The sequence below is a fragment of the Megachile rotundata genome, chromosome 15 (assembly GCF_050947335.1).
Source record: "Megachile rotundata isolate GNS110a chromosome 15, iyMegRotu1, whole genome shotgun sequence".
Taxonomy (NCBI): domain Eukaryota; kingdom Metazoa; phylum Arthropoda; class Insecta; order Hymenoptera; family Megachilidae; genus Megachile; species Megachile rotundata.
Window position 1 is genome coordinate 12,310,385 of NC_134997.1, and position 19,342 is coordinate 12,329,726.

Consider the following 19,342-nt stretch of genomic DNA (forward strand, 5'->3'; position numbering starts at 1 on the left):
ATTAAAAATAAATACCACGTTCAAAATAAAAATAAAAGTATGAAGATAAAAATGTAATTACCAAAATGAAAATAAAAGTATCAAGATAAAAATGGTACCTGTCAAAATAAAAATAAAAGTATGAAGATAAAAGTGGTACCTGACAAAATAAAAATAAAAGTATCCAGATAAAAATGGTACCTGTCAAAATAAAAATAAAAGTATGAAGATAAAAATGTAATTACCAAAATAAAAATTAAAGCATGAAGATAAAAATGATACCTGACAAAATAAAAATAAAAGTATCCAGATAAAAATGGTACCTGTCAAAATAAAAATAAAAGTATTAAGATAAAAATGTAATTACCAAAATAAAAATAAAAGTATGAAGATAAAAATAGTACCTGTCAAAATAAAAATAAAAGTATCCAGATAAAAACGGTACCTGTCAAAATAAAAATAAAAGTATCAAGATAAAAATGTAATTACCAAAATAAAAATAAAAGTATGAAGATAAAAATGGTACCTGACAGAATAAAAATAAAAGTATCCAGATAAAAATGGTACCTGTCAAAATAAAAATAAAAGTATCAAGATAAAAATGTAATTACCAAAATAAAAATAAAAGTATGAAGATAAAAATGTAGCTACCAAGATAAAAATTGAAGAGAGATATTAAAGTTGTATTTAGTCAAAAGATGTCATCTTGCAGCCAATGACCTTGCGGTATCGATTGCGACTGATCGATTGCACCCTCTGTGACCAAAACGCTATAAAACAATAATGAAATCGAGCCCATTTTCTATCTGCCCCTTTTCGGCCATGTTATCGAATAAAGTTATTCCTGTGTACCATGTGCGCGGCCTTTGAGCCCCATTTACGTCGACCACCGATGACGCTAACCACCTGTTCGTAACTCGTCGCGACTCCAAGTGGAGAATCCGATTTTAATCAGGCCGAAACAGTAGCTAAGTTGCGTAACTGGTCAGGCTCGTTTTACATGGCGCTCACGAGCCTACGTTTAATATTTAAATCGATGCATGCCATATTTACGAGAGCTTTTAGTGACTTGCTGGGTAACCCACATAAAAGAGAAAAACGTTCCGGATACCCTGAAGCAGAAAGTATGAGCTATAAGAAAAGATAAATCGAAGAACTTTTTCGAATGACGTTAAGCGTCGTTTCTTTATTTCCTAAATAACGTATCGTCGAAATATTCCACCTTGATGTACAGTGTAACATTCATACGGTTCCTTTAATAATTTTTTAAATATATGTTCTAATATTACGAATTTCTTTTCACTCAGAATTTTACGAAGCGAATAAAATTAATATCCTTACCGAATATTCCTTCTTGACCGTCTTCAAGGAATAAAAATCCAACTTTCCTATACTGACTGTAAAAGGCTTCTTCACTAGACAGTGAGGTATTCTCAAATGACCGACCATCGTTCTCTAATCAAAAACATGTCTTAATATACTTGCAATACTGTAAAAATTAACCATAGAAAATAACCTATTACAAAATCTTAATTTTGTTGACACACCTCAAGAATATTTTATTTCTGTCCTCAAAGTTATTCTGCAATAAAGAGAAATGTTGATGAAAACGATTTTGTCTGTTTCAATTTCTTATACCTCTTCATCTGCTTCGATTATAACAGAAAAGCATCGATTTATGGAGTATACTGACACATTTCAGGAAGGATAAAAAAAACGAGGGAAAGAATCACGTGACCTCGACTTTGCCTCGAAAAAATTCGATATATCCTAAAAATAATTTCCGTATAACTTCATCACATAAATATCCGCCAAAAAGAATCAAGATCTTTTTTATTTTCAAGATAACTCAATAAAAAAAGAAAGGTTCATTATCTTACCGCAATGACAGTCTAGTCTCACGTGTTACTTCTCTATGACAATAAAAATAAATACATACATGTATATTTGTAAGGGCTAAAGGGTAGAATTGTCATATAAATAAGCGGTGACAGGCCGCGGAAAATTTTTGGCACTCCATTCGAATAAAAAAGCCGAAACTCGTGATTTGATAAAATTAATGCCGTGGTCGTGGGTTGACGAGAGAAGGGAGAAGCCGAGTTCGGGGAGAAGGTGAAAGTGAGAACCGTCTACGGACATAACCTAAAAATAAGCTGTATGCGCGGCTATCGCAGATTTCACGAAATCCACAGCGATACGATATCGCTTTTCGAAAACTGTTTGACATGATTGTGCCAAAGTGTTGTCTTCTTTATAAATGACTCATCGAAAACAGAGATAGAGACGGAAAAAATATGGAGACTTGTAACGAAAGGGGCGACCGGACCCTGACTGACACCACGGTAACGCAAAGATGTTGGTCCGAATTAAGAGGCGTTGTCAGTGATCTACGTAGAAAATTGTCTGGAGTATCTGTTGGTTCTGTACCTGGATCCATAACGTTTCGGTCTTTACCCGATGGAAGGTAGGGAATATTGAACTCGGAACATAACCCTTATCAGTGTAGCAATATTCTCTTCTATATCATCCAACATTTTCGAGCGAAATACATTTTTTATTTTTAGGACCAGAATATATTTTCTTAGTAGTCCGAGTAATGGATGGGAAACTACCTTATTGTACGTGGATATTGCTCATTCGGATCATGCTAATGGCTATCGACTTCACTGGCAACCTGTTATTGAAGCAAATTTTCAAACGTAATATTACTCTTCATCAGTAGATACCAATGGTTTTCTCTTGAGGCGCTATTAAAATAATCCATCTGTTTGCAGAGTATCGAGTACCAAAAGATTATCGAAGGAAGAACAGTTGTTATGGGAAAGAAAAAGATTAGCCACATGGGGTATCACTAGTTATGAAATTCATTTGGATAGTGGAAAATTAGTTTTTCCGGCTGCCAGTAGTCTATATCAATGTATAGACACAGGATTCATGGTACTAATTTTTATATTCTTTCACTTTCGTATACAGTTAAAATAACAAGACAGTAAAAATGTTTATATATTAGGCTGGACCTCTTTTTCCATCTGAAATTCGTATGTCAACATCAGGTGCAAAATTATGTCCACAAATTTGTCCTTGGAACAATGCATTAATTGCTCATACATGCTCAGGGGATTTGTATCTGTCCCACAGCATCACAGGTTCTTCTGTAAGACTAACTCACGCGAGAAAAGGTGGAAGAAGTTTAGCAGATGATCCTCTTACTGCTGGAACTCCTTCTTACGTAATGCAAGAAGAATTTACTAGGTAACATACTTTGTAACGTGATAACAGATGTTTGAACTGATGCATTCTGATAAAATGTTTGTGTTTACTTAGGTATACCGGTTATTGGTGGCAACCAAAATCTAGCGATGGCGTTTACAGAATAGTATACGAGGAAGTTGACGAAAGTGACGTAAAAATATTTTGTTTCCCATCGACGTCAAACTCTGATGAAATTGACGAATTTAGATTTCCCAGAGCTGGCACACCCAATGCCAGAAGTAATCTGAAGATGGTGCAATTTCGATTAACGGAAACGTTACAAATCGTTGATATCGATATACTGGAGCTCCAATATCCCCTACATATTATGTTTCCGTGGATGGAATATGTAGTGAGAGTGGGATGGACTCCGGATGCACAATAGTAAGTCAGAAACATTGTTTTTAACGAGTATATAATTTCTGTAATTAAAATGTTTTGTACGAATGTAGTGTCTGGGTCCAGCTGTTAGACAGGAAGCAGCAAAAGCTCGAATTAGTTTTATTATCCATAGATAATTTCTGTGAGCCACCACCGAACATTTACAATTCAGAGAATCACTTCACGCCTTCATCGGCGAGCGTACAAGTAATATATTCCGAAGAAAGTTCAATTTGGATAAACGTTAACGATCTCTTGTATTTTTTACCGTCCAACGATCCTACAGAAGTGAAATTCTTGTGGGGCAGCGAGGAATCTGATTTTAGACATCTGTATCTCATTACATCCAGTATAGCAGGTAAAATCCTAATAAGCATGTATCGCGAAAGTTCGTGAGACTCATGTATGTTTCTTTGCAGGTATGAACAATGAAGTGGAAGAACCGTTGGATAGAATGGATAGTATTTTCTTACAACCTCGAGTTACTTCTAAAGTTGCTTTAACTCAAGGAGAGTGGGAAGTATTAGGTAAAAAGTTGTGGGTAGACGAAGCCAACTCAATCGTTTATTTTTGCGGCTTGCGCGAAGGTCCGTTAGAACAACACGTTTATGCCGTGTCTCTTCGTCGCCCACTAGAAATAAGGTTACTCACGAGGCCAGGTTATAGTCACAACAGCATATATTTTAATAAGGAATGTACGATGCTAGTGACCGTTTACAGCTCCATCAAAACATTACCCACTTGTCAAGTACGATTCTCTTGTGACAGATAAATTTAGACGAAATTTTGTGACAACCAATGCTTCTTTCAGGTATTTAAAATATCGCAATCAGATTGGACGGTGGAAAGTATTTCTTTAACGCCTGTGGGCTATTTACTGGAACCGTCGGTTCCTGAATCCGAATTATTTGCGCCAGAAATTTATACTCACAAGATATCCTGTGGCGATACCATTTACTCCATGATTTTTAAACCGCATAATTTTCAAAGTGGCGTAAAGTATCCTACGATACTGAACGTTTATGGTGGTCCAGAAGTACAATTAGTATCGAATACATTTAAAGTAAGCATTCTAGAAGCTTAAATTGATATTTGTTTCTGCACAATGTACATTCATATATTTCAGGGAATGAGGCATTTGAGGATGCACATGTTAGCTGCTCAAGGGTACTGTGTAGTATTAATTGACTCGCGCGGTTCTCATCACAGAGGCTTAGTATTTGAGAGTCATTTGCAACACAGAATGGGAACAGTCGAGTTAAACGATCAAGTCGAAGTACTGAAATGGTTGGCGGAAAGTACTGGATACATAGATTTGAATCGCGTAGCCTTACACGGTTGGTCTTACGGAGGATATTTAAGTCTGATGGGCTTGATACAATACCCGGAAATATTTAAGGTATTTTCATGAGCGTGTAGAAGTTTGCGACAGACGCTTTCACGTTAATATTTTCAGTTGGCGATAGCGGGTGCACCAGTTACTTCTTGGAACTTTTACGACACTGGATACACTGAACGTTACATGGATTTACCTCAAAATAATCCCCATGGATATATGGCAGGATCGATTCTAACATACGTGGATAAATTCCCGGACGAAGAAAATAGATTGTTAATAATTCACGGACTTATAGATGAAAACGTGCACTTTTTTCATACGAGTCAACTGATTAATGCTCTTGTCAAATCTGGCAAACCGTATCAACTGCAAGTTTATCCGAACGAAAGACATAGTCTTAGAAGTTTGGATGCCAGTAAACATTATGAGACCACGCTACTGTCATTCTTACAAAACCATTTATAAATGCATTGTTTTTGTTCAGTTGATTATGACAAGATTTTAACAATTTGAGTGACTGCCATTACATTATGTACATAGATTAAAGAAATTAAAAGTTGTTTCTCGTGTCTTTATGTTCGCGATGGTGTTTAACACGAACCTTATATTTTGTATAAAGTCCGTAACTACTATTCAAACAGTATTATGATTTTACACTTAAAATTTACAATAAAAACAGCTGAAAATTCTACGTGTCTACGTATAAAGAGCATTTTCTCTGTTTCTAACAAAAAAAAAAAACAATAAATACAGCCATCGCGAAACAGGTAATGAAACTCGTAGCCGATTTAATGAACGATAAAAATTTATAAGCATAAAATTGTAGTGCTACTTTTTTAAGAAAAATTGACAATACTCGTAATTCGTTTGTACATATATACATATATACATAGATGGATATTACTAGATCTGCATAAATCTTTTTAGAATTTTTCCTTTGTTGTACTTACAAGATATTGTCTTCGTTGGAAGTGTATCTATAATCATTTTACGCTTAATTGTATATACATATACGCGATCACTCATGTTTTTACAATAAGCATCGATAACAAGTATTTAAACAGGAAAGTATTTACACTGTTTCACGCTTACATATAAATTGTTTATCCGATTAATAATAATTATTTGTCAACAAATAAATTCGTTGTTTTATATTTTGCTACAGTGTGTATACTCATTATTGTTATCCAAGGACTTTATGTTAAATAAAGAACAAACGTATTCAAGTTACCACAACATATATTTTACATATTTTTACAAGTATTTAAATGCATTACTGAGCGCTTCGATGAGTTCTAGTTTTACGGTTCAAGAATTTGTACAGGTATTTGATTCTCTTATTTAAATCCCTCCATCTACTTGGTCTGGCTATAGGGAATATACCGCGTTTCAACATCTTACGTTTCCTTAACAATACTTGATACTCGTTTCCACCAACACCTCTTAACCATGCTGGAACATTATACAAAATTTTTGTAGGATGAAGCTTATCTGAGCCTAGAATATCTATATAATCATTTTGTCCAAATAGAGCTCTCTTTTCGCTCCAAGCATCCTTTGGTCTGTACACTGGCAACTGTACTACTCTGTTATCTGTACGAGGTAAGAGTCCTCTCAAATTTTCAAGAGGATCAATGTAACCATAACGTCTTAACAGAGGACCTTTAGCTAGTTTATCCGCGTGATAACGAAATCGTACCGATGTCAGCTGTGGTACCCAAGCATTAACAGTTGTGTGTATTGTTTTCACGAACCACGACATGCTAAATATTCATAATTATATGATTAGTATACAATATCGTTTTATCTTAACGTGTAGAAACTCACCTTTTATTCAATATTTATATTACGTAGTAAAATATGAATAATCTCGTCTAAATCCTTTCAAATATTTCATCAATGAAATCAATTTATTTCATTTAGACTGAGAGAAAAATTTAGCACAACCTGAACATAACCTCATCTGTGGAAATCACTGCAGTAAGTTCGAAAATACGGTATTCGCTTCAGAGACAGATGACGTTTTAATAAGAATGTCTAAATCGGTAAATTTATACGATTGACGGTATATTAAAATTTCTATTATTCATTAAACCATAATTTCTGTTTCCGCACTACGTATCTAATAGTAAGAGTATAAGTGCACTACTTCACACAATACGTAGAAGGTAACCCACAAAAAAAAACTGACCACCTGTAAATGCAGTGCTGACGTTACAATTAATTTGATATTTGCTAAATTATTAACAAATTTACACTACTGTTAATTTCTGGAATATCGGATTTATGTTTATAAATATTGAAGTTCATTACTATTGCAATCTAGAACCCGTAGGTTAAATTTGCCGCAAAGTTAGAATTTGAACAGCGCCATCTAGCGGACGGCGCTTTTCGGCTGCTCCTGGTAGCAGGATCGCAGAAAAACGAGGAGGTATTCGCTAAAATAAGAGGTTTCCCGCGCAATTGCGCGCGTACGCAGTACAGTCGAGTGACGTCACTCCAAAATGGCGGTCAATAGTATTAGTGATTAAAAATAATTAATTACTCTTTTTTCAAGTACAATTTATAAACTTTTATGATCGGAAAATGATTTTCAATTTATTATCTATTTTCTGATATGACATTTGCTAAGATTTTAATTGCAGGTAATTAGTTGATATTTCTTTAAATATTTCGATGGTAGGTGCACTGTAAAAATATTTTCTACCTCATTCTCGATTAAAATCCTGATAAAATTTATATAGGGAGATTGCTAATAAATTGTATTAATTTATTCAATCATAAAAACTCGTAAATTAATCGTTGGTAATTAGTAATTATTTTTCAAAGCTGGTACTCGTATGAGTCGACGCCATGTTGAAGAGGTGGGGCTAGCGCCATTATGCATGCTACCGCGCATCCCACTGCGCATGCATATACCTCCTACCACGCATGGCGTCGTGCATGGCGGCGCGCATGCGCAGTAGCAGGATACCTCTTACTCCTGGTATACCTCTTATACTTTTCTGCGCTCCTGTTACTAATAGTCGCCGCGGAACCCCGTCCGCTAGATGGCGCTGCTCCCTTTTTCCAAAATTCCGTACTTTAGTATGAAGGGAAGCAATGCACACAATTTCTTAACGTTCATATAAATACATTTATTTACTGTTTACGACGAGATGTAAATCGACATTTCATGTATTGAATAAATTATATTTTTGTCAATTATTACAAATAGATATACAAACAAGGGAAGACGAGTTACTTTATCTTCCGAGTTCAAGTATTTACACGGAATGAATTTACTTTCATTCTAAGTACCCTCACTGCATTCGACAGGGGCAGCAATTTCGTTCATCACGAAATGAAAAATGACATTCATGTAAATAAAGTTTGTTCGTCTTAAATCAGTCTCTGCAGGAAGAACGAAAGTACCACACCGACTCCAGCGACCGCATACGAAGCTGAAACCAAGCAAAAGAGTAAAGAAGTCGTCCAAACAAAATAGCGACGAAACAATTAATTCTAATTAACCTCCGCTGCACCCAGGCTCGCCTTCCTTACAGACGCACGCTCCGTTCCTACACTGAAGGACGAATTCATTCTCGAAGTCGACACACTCGTAGTCCCCGCTGCACGCGTTGTACAAAACTGGAAACGCGTTTACCAATCAGCTATATCATCCTAATCATTACTTAACCCCTTCCCGTGCCATTTATTTAAGGGGGACGTCATTCTCATTTTTTCTGCGCACGCGTCTCCATTGAAGTAAATGGGAAAAAGATGGTCTCACATAAGGTACTTTTTCTAGAGAACCAGAGCACCTACGTGTACGCCCAAGGTACCAAATTAAAGCTAAGGAGATGGCCGACAATCCGAGTGAAGTGGATTTTTTTTGTAGGCCTTCAATTTTTTTTAAACTGGCCATAAGTGTGACCGTTGAGGTAAGTTGTCAGGCTTGAAGTGTTTACAAAAAAAAATGAAGGCTTACAAAAAAAATCCACTTCACTCACATTGTCGGCCATCTCCTTAGCTTTAATTTGGTACCTTGGACGTACATGCAGGTGCTCTGGTTCTCCAGAAAAGGTACCTCATGTGAGACCACCTTTTTCCCATTTACTTCAATAGAGACGCAGAAAAAATGAGAATGACGCCCTCTTAAGCTATAAGTGCGTCATGAGTGAGACTCGTCAAAGTACGGAAAGGAGTTAATCTCCGAAAATCATTACATCGTGTCTGCACGCATTTGCCGGTCTCGTTCGCGAAGTGATACGACGTGATGCATCGACAGCGTCCATTGATGCACATCGCTCTTCCCATCGCGTCCTGACAGTCGTCGTTCCGTTGACAAAGATCTTCCTCCTTCACGGGTCCTGCAAACCATACGTGTCATAACTATGTCATCGAATCTATCGGCTCGAGTCAATTACTTCTGATACAGTTCGACGAGTTCCGAATGTCCTGCATGAAGGAGTCCTTGCAGGCGCACGCTCCTTGCTTGCACTCCGCGTTCGTCATTGTTTCACACGCCTGGTCGTTGGCGCAATTCAATCCGGCGCCTGTTGGAATAAAAATTTGTTTCATTTGTTGTCGAACGATTGCTCGATTTATTGTACTGAAGAGGTGAATACCAGATTAAGGGCAATACCTTTAGACAGATGAAAATAAGCTGGTTTGTGAATTTTTTTGTATGGGACACCTTTGTTTTGCATTTTCGAAATTGCAGGTATAATTTGTTATAACTATTGCCTATTAATATTTTCTGTTTTGCAAAATATTTCAAAATGCCGGAACTATGACGATCCTGTGCCTCCGCACTGTATTTCGCTTGAAAATTTTGAGACTATTTTTAAGATACACTAACATTTTATACAAACAAAAATTTTGTAATTTTTTAAGATTCTAAAGGTATTGCCCTCCGTAATAATAAACCTGTCGGGTACTCACTAGCGATGCACATAGTCTTATCGAGCGTCGGTGAGTAATACGGGTCGCAGAGGCAAGTCATCTGCGCCCTGCAGTAAGCGTGCCTGATACAATTCCGGTCCCTCTCGCATCTCTCACCGATCCTCGTCGTCCCGTACTCTTCCAAGATCTCTACAAAACAGAAAGACACACTTTCACAAAGAATTTCTTGCACCAAAATGAGTCACTCACGTGTATAGCTCGCGACGCAACCGAAGATGGCGGTTAATAGTACCAACTGGTAAACACTCTTCATTTTTGTGCGAAACAGAGGAATAGCAAGAAAGTGACGCTCGAAACGCGAGCGGTTGTGAACGTACGTTTTCGAAAACTGAAACGCTGCGCAATGCACGCCTTACTATCGTACTCGTTATCTCACTTATCTCTGATAGGTATATCTAGCGTGGTGAATCAGAGGTGAGTTTAATATAAACAGTCTTACGATTATCGTTTATGATGGATTCAGTGCTCTTGGTCTTTACTGGTTTCTGGGTTGAACTGTACTTTTTTAATCAAGTTTTAGATGAAGTTATGTGATCAATTTCTTTTTTGAATTTTTTTATTGAAGCTTTGAATGAAGTTGTATGATCTATTTTTTTTATTCAAGTTTTGAATGAAGTTGTATGATCAATTTTTTTATTCAAGTTTAAAATGAAGTTACATGATCAATTTTTGTTTGAAATTTTTTTATTGAAGTTCTAAATGAAATTATATGATCAATTTAATTTTTCAATTTTTTTTGCTCAAGTTTTGAATGAAGTTGTATGATCAATTTTTTTATTCAAGTTTAAAATGAAGATACATGATCAATTTTTGTTTGAAATTTTTTTATTGAAGTTCTAAATGAAATTATATGATCAATTTATTTCTTCAATTTTTTTGTTCAAGTTTTAAATGAAGTTATATGATCAATTTTTTTGTTGAATTTTTATATTTAAGTTTTGAATGAAACTGCATGATCAATTTTTCTTTGAGATTTTTTGTATTCAAGATTTAAATGAAGTTGCATGATCAATTGTTTTTTTGAAATTTTTATATTCAAGTTTTAAATGAAGTTGCATGATCAATTTTTCTTTGAATTTCTTTTATAAAACTTTTAAATGAAATTGCATGACTAATTTTTCTTTGAAATTGTATGGTCAATTTCTTTTTTGAAATTTGAAAGATCAATTTCTTTTTTAAAACTTGAAAGGTCAATTTCTTTTTTGAAACTTGAATAGTCAATTTCTTTTTTGAAACTTGAGTGGTCAATTTCTTTTTTGAAACTTGAGTGGTCAATTTCTTTTTTGAAACTTGAAAGGTCAACTTTTTTTTTGAAACTTGAAAGGTCAATTTCTCTTTTGAAACTTGAACGGTCAACTTCTTTTTTGAAAACTTGAATAGTCAATTTCTCTTTTGAAACTTGAAAGGTCAGTTTCTTTTTTGAAACTTGAATAGTCAATTTCTTTTTTGAAACTTGAAAGGTCAATTTCTTTTTTGAAAACTTGAATAGTCAATTTCTCTTTTGAAACTTGAAAGGTCAGTTTCCTTTTTGAAACTTGAATAGTCAATTTCTTTTTTAAAACTTGAAAGGTCAATTTCTTTTTTAAAACTTGAATAGTTAGTTTCTTTTTTGAAACTTGAATAGTTAGTTTCTTTTTTGAAACTTGAATAGTCAATTTCTTTTTTGAAACTTGAATAGTCAATTTCTTTTTTGAAACTTGAATAGTCAATTTCTTTTTTGAAACCTGAAAGGTCAATTTCTTTTCTGAACCTTGAAAGGTCAACTTCTTTTCTGAAACTTGAATAGTCAATTTCTCTTTTAAAATTGTTTTACAGAAATAGTAAATGAAATTCTTTCAAAATAAACTTGTAAGGTCTCCCTAAAAATTTTTCTCCAGAAATTTGAATTCACAGTAAACGTTAATGCGCGAGTCCCAAGCGTCGGCTGTAGCCAACAAGAAAATCAGGATGGTAGGAGAATATGGTAAAGCACGGTTCGTGCTCAGCGTTCGTCAGTCGCGTGCTATCGACGCTCGATCGCGAACCGATATTTCGCAGTTTGCAACCGAATGCGCGAACACCGTGAGTTATTAACGATGATCGTCTCCGAGAATATAAGCAGGCCTCTGGCTTCTCTTGTTCTTTTCGCGGTCTTCTGTTACGCGCTCGACCAACGTTTCGGTAAGCTTCGAACATATGTGTAATCGATATCGAGTTAACAGACTATTATTAATCGACGCTGTTATTCTACGCTGAAATCGAAATTGTGTTGAAATGCGATTTCGTTCTTGTTTCGATTTCGTTGGCGTTTGATTAATTGCGACTCGTTTCGGTGATTCTGTACGCGCTTCATTCTCGTTTTTATTGGAGTTGGTTTGAAATTTATTGTGTTGGAATTCAAATTTATTGTGTTAGGATTCAAGTTTATTATATTAGGATACAAGTTTATTATAGTAGGATTCAAATTTATTATATTAGGATTCAAGTTTATTATTTTAGGATTCAAGTTTATTATATTAGGATTCAAGTTTATTATATTAGGATTCAAGTTCATTATTTCAGGATTCAAGTTTATTATATTAGGATTTAAATTTATTATATTAGGATTCAAGTTTATTATATTAGGATTCAAATTTATTATAGTAGGATTCAAGTTTATTATAGTAGGATTCAAGTTTATTATAGTAGGATTCAAGTTTATTATATTAGGATTCAAATTTATTATATTTGTAGTTGTTTCAAATGTTTGTCTGTGAATATTTCAATTTTTGGTACTTTTGGAAGGATTTTATATATTTTTGAACATTCATGTGTTTCATGAAAATTTATTATTTATGTTTGTTTCAGTGATTTTCACATATGAGTTTCGAAAGTTTTGAAATGATAGTATTTTCTGTGTATTTGAACATCATTTATGTGTTTCATTAAAATTAATCATTTATGTATATTTCAATAATTTTTATATATGAATTTCAGACATGTTCAAAATGATAGTATTTTATGTATATTTAAACATCATTAAATTATACATAAAGTACCACCATTTTGAACATCATTTAAAAATGCATAAAATATAATCATTTTGAACAGCATTAAAAAAAGGAACATAAAATACAATGATTTCGAACATCATTAAAAAAAAAAACATAAATTACAATCATTTTGAACATCATTAAAAAAAGAACATAAAATACAATGATTTCGAACATCATTAAAAAAAAAACATAAATTACAATCATTTTGAACATCATTAAAAAAAAAAACATAAAATAAACTTATTTCGAACATCATAGAAAAAAGCATAAAATAAAATCATTTCGAACATCATAGAAAAAAACATAAAATACATTCATTTCGAACATAATTAAAAAAGAACATAAAATACAATCATTTCGAACAGCATTCAAATGTACATAAAATACAATCACATCGAACATCATTAAAAAAGAAACATAAAATACATTCATTTCGAACATAATTAAAAAAGAACATAAAATACAATCATTTCGAACAGCATTCAAATGTACATAAAATACAATCACATCGAACATCATTAAAAAGAAACATAAAATACATTCATTTCGAACATAATTAAAAAAGAACATAAAATCCAATCATTTCGAACAGCATTCAAATGTACATAAAATACAATCATATCGAACATCATTAAAAAAGAAACATAAAATAAAATCATTTCGAATGGCATTGAAAAATGCATGAAATATCATCATCTCGAGCATCATGGAAATCTCCATAAAATACGAGGATTCGAAAGGTCGACGTATTACGTTCGTAACAAGCCTAATTACACTTATCGTTGCGAAGGCATGACTACAACAGATAGGCATTTCTCGTTTACGATTTCGCGAAACCACTGCTGTTCTTTCGAAACCATTTCCGTGTCGGATATATCCGAGTACATTAACGTCCGTATCTCCCGAAATGGTTAACCGAGAGCCGTTAAACGATTGATTTAATGTCAATTTAGAGATAATCGACGTATCGGCATAATTCCATTGCTTCCGTGGAACGTGGTATGTTTAGAAACGTTCCCGTTTAACAGAGTAGGATCGACATGCTTCGTTTCAAAATAAAGACGACCTTTCTTCTTGCTAGTATAAAAGAAGATACTGTTTATGTTGACAGGACACATATAGTTAGACACAAAAGTCGTCTTGTGTCTTATAAAGTTGTCTTATTATAAATAAAAATTCTTCTGAGAAATTTTAGAAACCTTTCATCATAGAATTTAATATTTAAATCCTTAAATACATTTTTTAAAAATGAAGAATAATAATGAATTTCTTAAAAGAATCGTCTTTTGGAAGATGATCAAATATTTTAGAACAAATCAAATCTCTTAGAAGAATCATAATAAATATCTTAGAAGGTTTATAATAAATAATGAGACTTGATAATATATTTTATTATTAATGATACAATTCAGACAAGTTCACATTTCACACATATGTAATAAAAATATAATTATGTCACAGTACTGCAACTTCATGCATGTCTATTTAGGATGAAATATTTTAAAACAGTAGTAAAAACATATGGGGTGTTGCACAATTACTGCAAGAGCCAAAGAGGAGTATATAGGGTGATTCTGAACAACTTTTTCCTCAGACAAAATATAGGTTGAGGCTCCATTTTTGAGTTATTAGCAAGAAACACTGTGGGACACCTTGTATAATAAAAATATAATTATGTCACAGTACTGCGACTTCACTCATGTCTATTTAGTATGAAATATTTTAAAACAGCAGTAAAAACATATGGGGTGTTGCACAATTACTGCAAGAGCCAAAAAGGAGTATATAGGGTGATTTTGAACAACTTTTTCCTCAGACAAAATATAGGTTGAGGCTCCATTTTTGAGTTATTAGCAAGAAACACTGTGGGACACCTTGTATAATAAAAATATACCTACATGTCACAGTACTGCGACTTCACTCATGTCTATTTAGTATAACACATTTTAAAACAGTAATAAAAATATACAGGGTGTTCCACAATTACTGCAAGAGCCAAAAAGCTATAAGTAGGGTGACTCTGAACAACTTTTTCCTGAGACAAAATATTGGTTGAGGCTCCATTTTCTTATGGAGCCTCCATTTTGTTATAGAGCCTCCATTTTCTTATGGAGCCCCCATTATGGAGTCACCATTTTGGCATAATTTTTATTACCGAACACTGCTAATAAAACACTGAGTGACACCTTGTATACTGAAAACATACATGCAATAGCGCAATACTATTATTTAAGAGTAAAACTTGTTAGACGTAATAAGACAGAAAATCGATGTCAGAAATTGTTACAAACTGTATTATGGCATGTTACGGTCTACAGCAAATGCGATGTACTTTCAGATCCGGCGATTCCTTGCAGCGATTCCCAAGGCTGCATTGTTTCGTACAACTCTATGAAAAACGCCTCGTGTAGAAATGGATTTTGCGTGTGTAATGATGGTACTACGATCAAGAACTGCTCTAGCGCGGAGCTGATGCATCAGACCAACCGGAGCGCGGGTAAAAATTCTTCATTTCTCTTTCATACAAATGATCTATGTATTTTTCGAATGAATGAAATTAAAAATGACTTAGAACCTTCGAAGATTAAACTAATAAAACTTCTTGCACTGAAGGAAAAATAATGGTTTGGGTAACGAGACTGGGTGTTGCGGATGAAATAACTTGAGTATTCATTTTGCAGTAGCGATTTATCAAACTTGCAAGGTGCAGCACGATTGCGCTTGGAATAATTCCTTCTGTAATACGACGGCGAGCCGGTGTGAGTGTCTGAAGGGTTATATTTTGTCCAGCAGCAAGAAATCGTGTCTTCAAAGTAAGTTTAAAGTTATTTGTATAATGTGATCTCAATATGATATTCATATGATTACAACATATTACATGTATGATCACATTAGTCTTGATATGATCTTGATACGACCATGTGATCTTCATATCCATGTGTCTTGATTTTGATGATATCTATGTGACTTGATCTTGATGATATCCATATGTCTTAATCTTGATATCCACATGTCTTGATCTTGATGATATCCATATGTCTTAATCTTGATATTCACATGTCTTGATCTTGATATTCATATGACTTGATCTTGACCTTCATATGTCTTGATCTTCATATCCACATGTCCTCGATCTTGACTTCCATATGACTTGATCTTGACCTCCATACATCCCAATCTTGACCTCCACATGTCCTAATCTTGACCTCCACATGTGTCAATCTCAACCTTCACATGTCCCAATCTTGACCTCCACACATCTCAATCTTGACCTCCATATGTCCTTAATCTTAACCTCCACATGTCCTTGATCTTGGCCTCCACATGTCCTTAATCTTGACCTCCACATGTCCTTGATCTTGACTTCCATATGACTTGATCTTGACCTCCACATGTCCTAATCTTGACCTACACATGTCCTAATCTGGACCTCCACATGTCCTAATCTTCACCTACACATGTCCTAATCTTGACCTCCACACATCTCAATCTTGACCTCCACACATCTCAATCTTGACCTCCACACATCTCAATCTTGACCTCCACACATCTCAATCTTGACCTCCACACATCTCAATCTTGACCTCCACATGCCCTTAATCTTGACCTCCACATGTCCTTGTTCTTGACTTCCATATGACTTGATCTTGACCTCCACCTGTCTTAACCCCCACATAACTCTCATTTTCCTAAATTTCAGAGGCCAAAGCAATCGACTACCCCTGCATCGACAACACGCAGTGCCTCTCATTCTCCCAGAACACCACCTGCCAATCTGGCCAATGTACCTGCCTAGTCGGATACCACTTCACGGAGAACGCTTGCTACAAGACGATAGGTAATTGAGAGAGACGATAGCTGCTCTAAGACTTCTTTACGAGAAGTCTTAAAGTCTCTTCAAAATCAAAATTGGTGAAATTTTTGCAGATCTCGAGGCAGCGTGCACGGTTGACGAAGAGTGCGCTCATGTGGAAGGTGCTGTGTGCAACGAAGACAAGATCTGTAACTGTCCGGCCGCTACTGTTCTTAGCGAGAGCAAGGAAAAGTGTCTACCTGTCGCTAGGGAAATTTTTCAGAACTGCACCGAGCATGTGCAATGCAATGAAACGTTTGTAGACTCGCTGTGCGTTGATGGGAAGTGTCGGTGTCGGGAGAAGTTCCATTTTGAGGTCGGGGTGCAACAGTGTTATGTCGATAAAGGTATTTGTGTTTTGTGAGGGAATACTTTTCTAGGGGTACACTTTTCTGAGGGAATAGTTTTCTTTTCTAAGGGTGCACTTTTGTAAGGGTGTGCTTTTCCAAGGGTACAGTTTTCTTTTCTAAAGGTACACTTTTCTGAAGGTACACTTTTTCAAGGGTGCAATTTTCTTTTCTAAGGGTGCACTTTTTTAAGGGTGTTCTTTTCCAAGGATACAGTTTTCTTTTCTGAAGGTACACTTTTCTGAGGGCACACTTTTCCAAGGGTGCAATTTTCTTTTCTAAGGGTGCACTTTTCTAAGGGTACTCTTCTAAGGGTATTTGTCTAAGGGTACTTTTCTAAGGGTGCACTTTTATTTTCGCTAACAAATTATTTTCCGACGAATCTGATTTGCAGGACTTGACGAAGTCTGCGGCAACACGTACGAGTGCTACCAAGCGAACGAAAGCGAAAACGCGACGAAAGCGGTGAGATGCTCGCACAACATTTGCACGTGCGCTGAAAATTTTTCGAGGGAAGGGGATAAATGCGTGAGCGAAGGTAAACGAGATTCTCACAACATCTATTTAATATTTATATTCTCATTTATGTTTTACCCTTTGCACTCCTTAATTTCTATATTATTATTATTCTGTATCATTACGTACCAGCTCTGGAATTTAAAGAAAAGATCAAGGAAGATGCTCTCATTAAAATAACACAGTTTGTAGTATGTGACAAACTTTTCATTTATTATAAATATTAAATAGTATTATATTTATTAATGTTTTAATAATGTTACAACAGAGTAGTAATTTTATTATAAACATTAAAATAATTCTAAACATATCATAATCATATACATATTCTAAATCAGTACTTGAATAAAATATATTCATCTATCTGAACTATTTATAAGATGCAAAGGAAAATAAAAATATAGGAATGCAAAGGATTAATATATTCTCCCTTAACAAGAAATTATGCATTTTTCAGGAACCCCAACGATGGAATCTCCAGCACTATTACTCCTCGCAGCCGCCATCTTGTTCTCCACCCGCTAAAGCATTAAACAAATTTCCACCGTCAGCTTCGACGCTGAAACACGACTCGAAAGCGAAAAAAATTGAACAGTAGCGTCGGGTGTCGTCGCGAGTGTACAGGATTACGCGCCGAGTGGCAACGTCGGCTGCATCGAAGCGTTTAAAGACTTCCTCCGACACGCACGCGATTACCGCGCTCGAAACGCGCTGCCAAGGCTCGCGAAAACTCTGTGCGAACAAGTACTTAAACTACGAGCGATCGGTTTGCAATTAAAGATCGTTGAGCGATCAAGTGCCAATTCAAGGTTGTAGTTTTACTTTTTGTAACTAGATTCGTAGATACTCGGAAGTATTGTTTCCCACGAATCTCCACTCTCAGGGTCGTATTTTTCTTTCTAGCGGATTCGATGATTTTCTTTTTTTCTTTTATGTCTTTAAGGATTTGTTCTATTGTTGTTTTTAATAAACTTTCTTCAAGTACTTGTCGTGTTTGTTCATCAAAATTTTCTTTTAATACTTGTCATATTTAATGAGAAGGGAAGATGTATGTAAATGTTTGTCGCTTAAAGTTTTTCATTTTTATTAATTTTTTTTTTGAGTACTTGTTATGTGAACGGTTTCTTGAATTCGAAAAGAAGGGAAGATGTATGTCAATGTTTATAGATGGTCAAACTTTTTAATTTTTAATAAACTATACATCTTCCAGTACTTGTCATATGAACGGTTTCTTAAATTTTAAAAAAATACAAGATGTATGTGAATGTTCGTAGATAGTCAAACTTTTTAATTTTTAATAAACTATACATCTTCAAGTACTTGTCATATGAACGATTTCTTAAATTTAAAAAAAATGCAAGATGTATGTGAATGTTTATAGATGCTCAAAATTTTTAATTTTTAATAAACTATGCATCTTCAAGTGCTTGTCATATTCTACGGTTTCTTAAATTTAAAAAAAATGCAAGATGTATGTCAATGTTCGAAGATGCTCAAAATTTTTAATTTTTAATAAACTACACATCTTCGAGTACTTGTCATATGAACGGTTTCTTAAATTTAAAAAAAATACAAGATGTATGTGAATGTTCGTAGACGCTCAAAATTTTTAATTTTTATTAAACTATGCATCTTCGAGGAACTCCTGTCAAATGCATGAACGGTTTCGTTTCTAAAATACGAAAAAATGCAAGATGTACAAGGATGCACATAA

The 19,342-nt window shown here is 34.6% G+C and overlaps 5 protein-coding genes across 11 annotated transcripts in view; 2 read left to right on the top strand and 3 right to left on the bottom strand.

Moving 5' to 3' along the window:
- LOC105662556 (uncharacterized) overlaps positions 1-1,953 on the bottom strand; it is a 39,647-nt gene extending 37,694 nt beyond the window's left edge. The window contains exons 1-3 of one of the 7 annotated variants that reach the window (XR_013040637.1): positions 1,527-1,696; positions 1,321-1,434; positions 631-1,091 (exon numbers count right to left, since the gene is read on the bottom strand). Coding sequence is in view for 3 of the 7 variants with exons in the window: in XM_076540306.1 (XP_076396421.1) it covers positions 1,321-1,428 (108 nt within the window). In the remaining 4 variants the exon portion in view is untranslated. Of the gene's footprint in view, positions 1-209; positions 547-630; positions 1,490-1,526; positions 1,750-1,859 lie in introns of those variants that run through there. The other 6 variants (XM_076540306.1, XM_076540307.1, XR_013040638.1 and 3 more) reach the window with 6 other exon arrangements.
- Positions 1,954-1,956: 3 nt separating this feature from the next.
- Positions 1,957-5,695, top strand: LOC100876761 (dipeptidyl peptidase 9). Its single transcript, XM_003703456.3, has 10 exons — positions 1,957-2,443; positions 2,544-2,678; positions 2,754-2,916; positions 2,990-3,231; positions 3,304-3,615; positions 3,684-3,970; positions 4,032-4,360; positions 4,424-4,675; positions 4,739-5,011; positions 5,069-5,695. Exons 1-10 carry the CDS (start codon positions 2,274-2,276, stop codon positions 5,414-5,416), a joined length of 2,511 nt encoding a protein of 836 aa, XP_003703504.1. The 5' UTR covers positions 1,957-2,273; the 3' UTR covers positions 5,417-5,695.
- A 477-nt stretch (positions 5,696-6,172) lies between these two features.
- On the bottom strand, positions 6,173-10,300 carry LOC100875713 (prion-like-(Q/N-rich) domain-bearing protein 25). Its single transcript, XM_003703612.3, has 8 exons — positions 10,088-10,300; positions 9,878-10,027; positions 9,361-9,489; positions 9,160-9,303; positions 8,465-8,581; positions 6,779-8,394; positions 6,651-6,714; positions 6,173-6,403 (listed from the first exon to the last, which is right to left on the bottom strand). The coding sequence occupies exons 1-6, from the start codon at positions 10,149-10,151 to the stop codon at positions 8,333-8,335; spliced, it is 666 nt and encodes a 221-aa protein (XP_003703660.1). The 5' UTR covers positions 10,152-10,300; the 3' UTR covers positions 6,173-6,403; positions 6,651-6,714; positions 6,779-8,332.
- Positions 6,225-6,713, bottom strand: mRpL51 (mitochondrial ribosomal protein L51). Its single transcript, XM_076540636.1, has one exon. The coding sequence runs from the start codon at positions 6,711-6,713 to the stop codon at positions 6,225-6,227; it is 489 nt and encodes a 162-aa protein (XP_076396751.1).
- Positions 10,301-11,874: 1,574 nt separating the features above from the next.
- Positions 11,875-18,612, top strand: LOC100875601 (uncharacterized). Its single transcript, XM_012285936.2, has 7 exons — positions 11,875-12,058; positions 15,251-15,409; positions 15,594-15,725; positions 16,613-16,750; positions 16,840-17,112; positions 17,507-17,650; positions 18,086-18,612. The coding sequence occupies exons 1-7, from the start codon at positions 11,947-11,949 to the stop codon at positions 18,151-18,153; spliced, it is 1,026 nt and encodes a 341-aa protein (XP_012141326.2). The 5' UTR covers positions 11,875-11,946; the 3' UTR covers positions 18,154-18,612.
- The last annotated feature ends 730 nt before the right edge of the window (positions 18,613-19,342 follow it).

Excerpts from the sequence above, each read along its gene's own strand:
- LOC100876761 (XM_003703456.3), top strand. The coding sequence starts at position 2,274 with ATGGAGACTTGTAACGAAAGGGGCGACCGGACCCTGACTGACACCACG. Across the intron at positions 2,679-2,753 it reads ATTGAAGCAAATTTTCAAAC|AGTATCGAGTACCAAAAGAT; the intron begins GTAATATTACTC and ends ATCTGTTTGCAG. Across the intron at positions 3,232-3,303 it reads ATGCAAGAAGAATTTACTAG|GTATACCGGTTATTGGTGGC; the intron begins GTAACATACTTT and ends GTGTTTACTTAG.
- mRpL51 (XM_076540636.1), bottom strand. The coding sequence starts at position 6,713 with ATGTCGTGGTTCGTGAAAACAATACACACAACTGTTAATGCTTGGGTA.
- LOC100875713 (XM_003703612.3), bottom strand. The coding sequence starts at position 10,151 with ATGAAGAGTGTTTACCAGTTGGTACTATTAACCGCCATCTTCGGTTGC. Across the intron at positions 9,304-9,360 it reads CTCGTCGAACTGTATCAGAA|GACCCGTGAAGGAGGAAGAT; the intron begins GTAATTGACTCG and ends TATGGTTTGCAG. Across the intron at positions 8,395-8,464 it reads CGAGCCTGGGTGCAGCGGAG|CTTCGTATGCGGTCGCTGGA; the intron begins GTTAATTAGAAT and ends GCTTGGTTTCAG.
- LOC100875601 (XM_012285936.2), top strand. The coding sequence starts at position 11,947 with ATGCGCGAACACCGTGAGTTATTAACGATGATCGTCTCCGAGAATATA. Across the intron at positions 12,059-15,250 it reads CGCGCTCGACCAACGTTTCG|ATCCGGCGATTCCTTGCAGC; the intron begins GTAAGCTTCGAA and ends ATGTACTTTCAG. Across the intron at positions 17,113-17,506 it reads ACAGTGTTATGTCGATAAAG|GACTTGACGAAGTCTGCGGC; the intron begins GTATTTGTGTTT and ends TCTGATTTGCAG.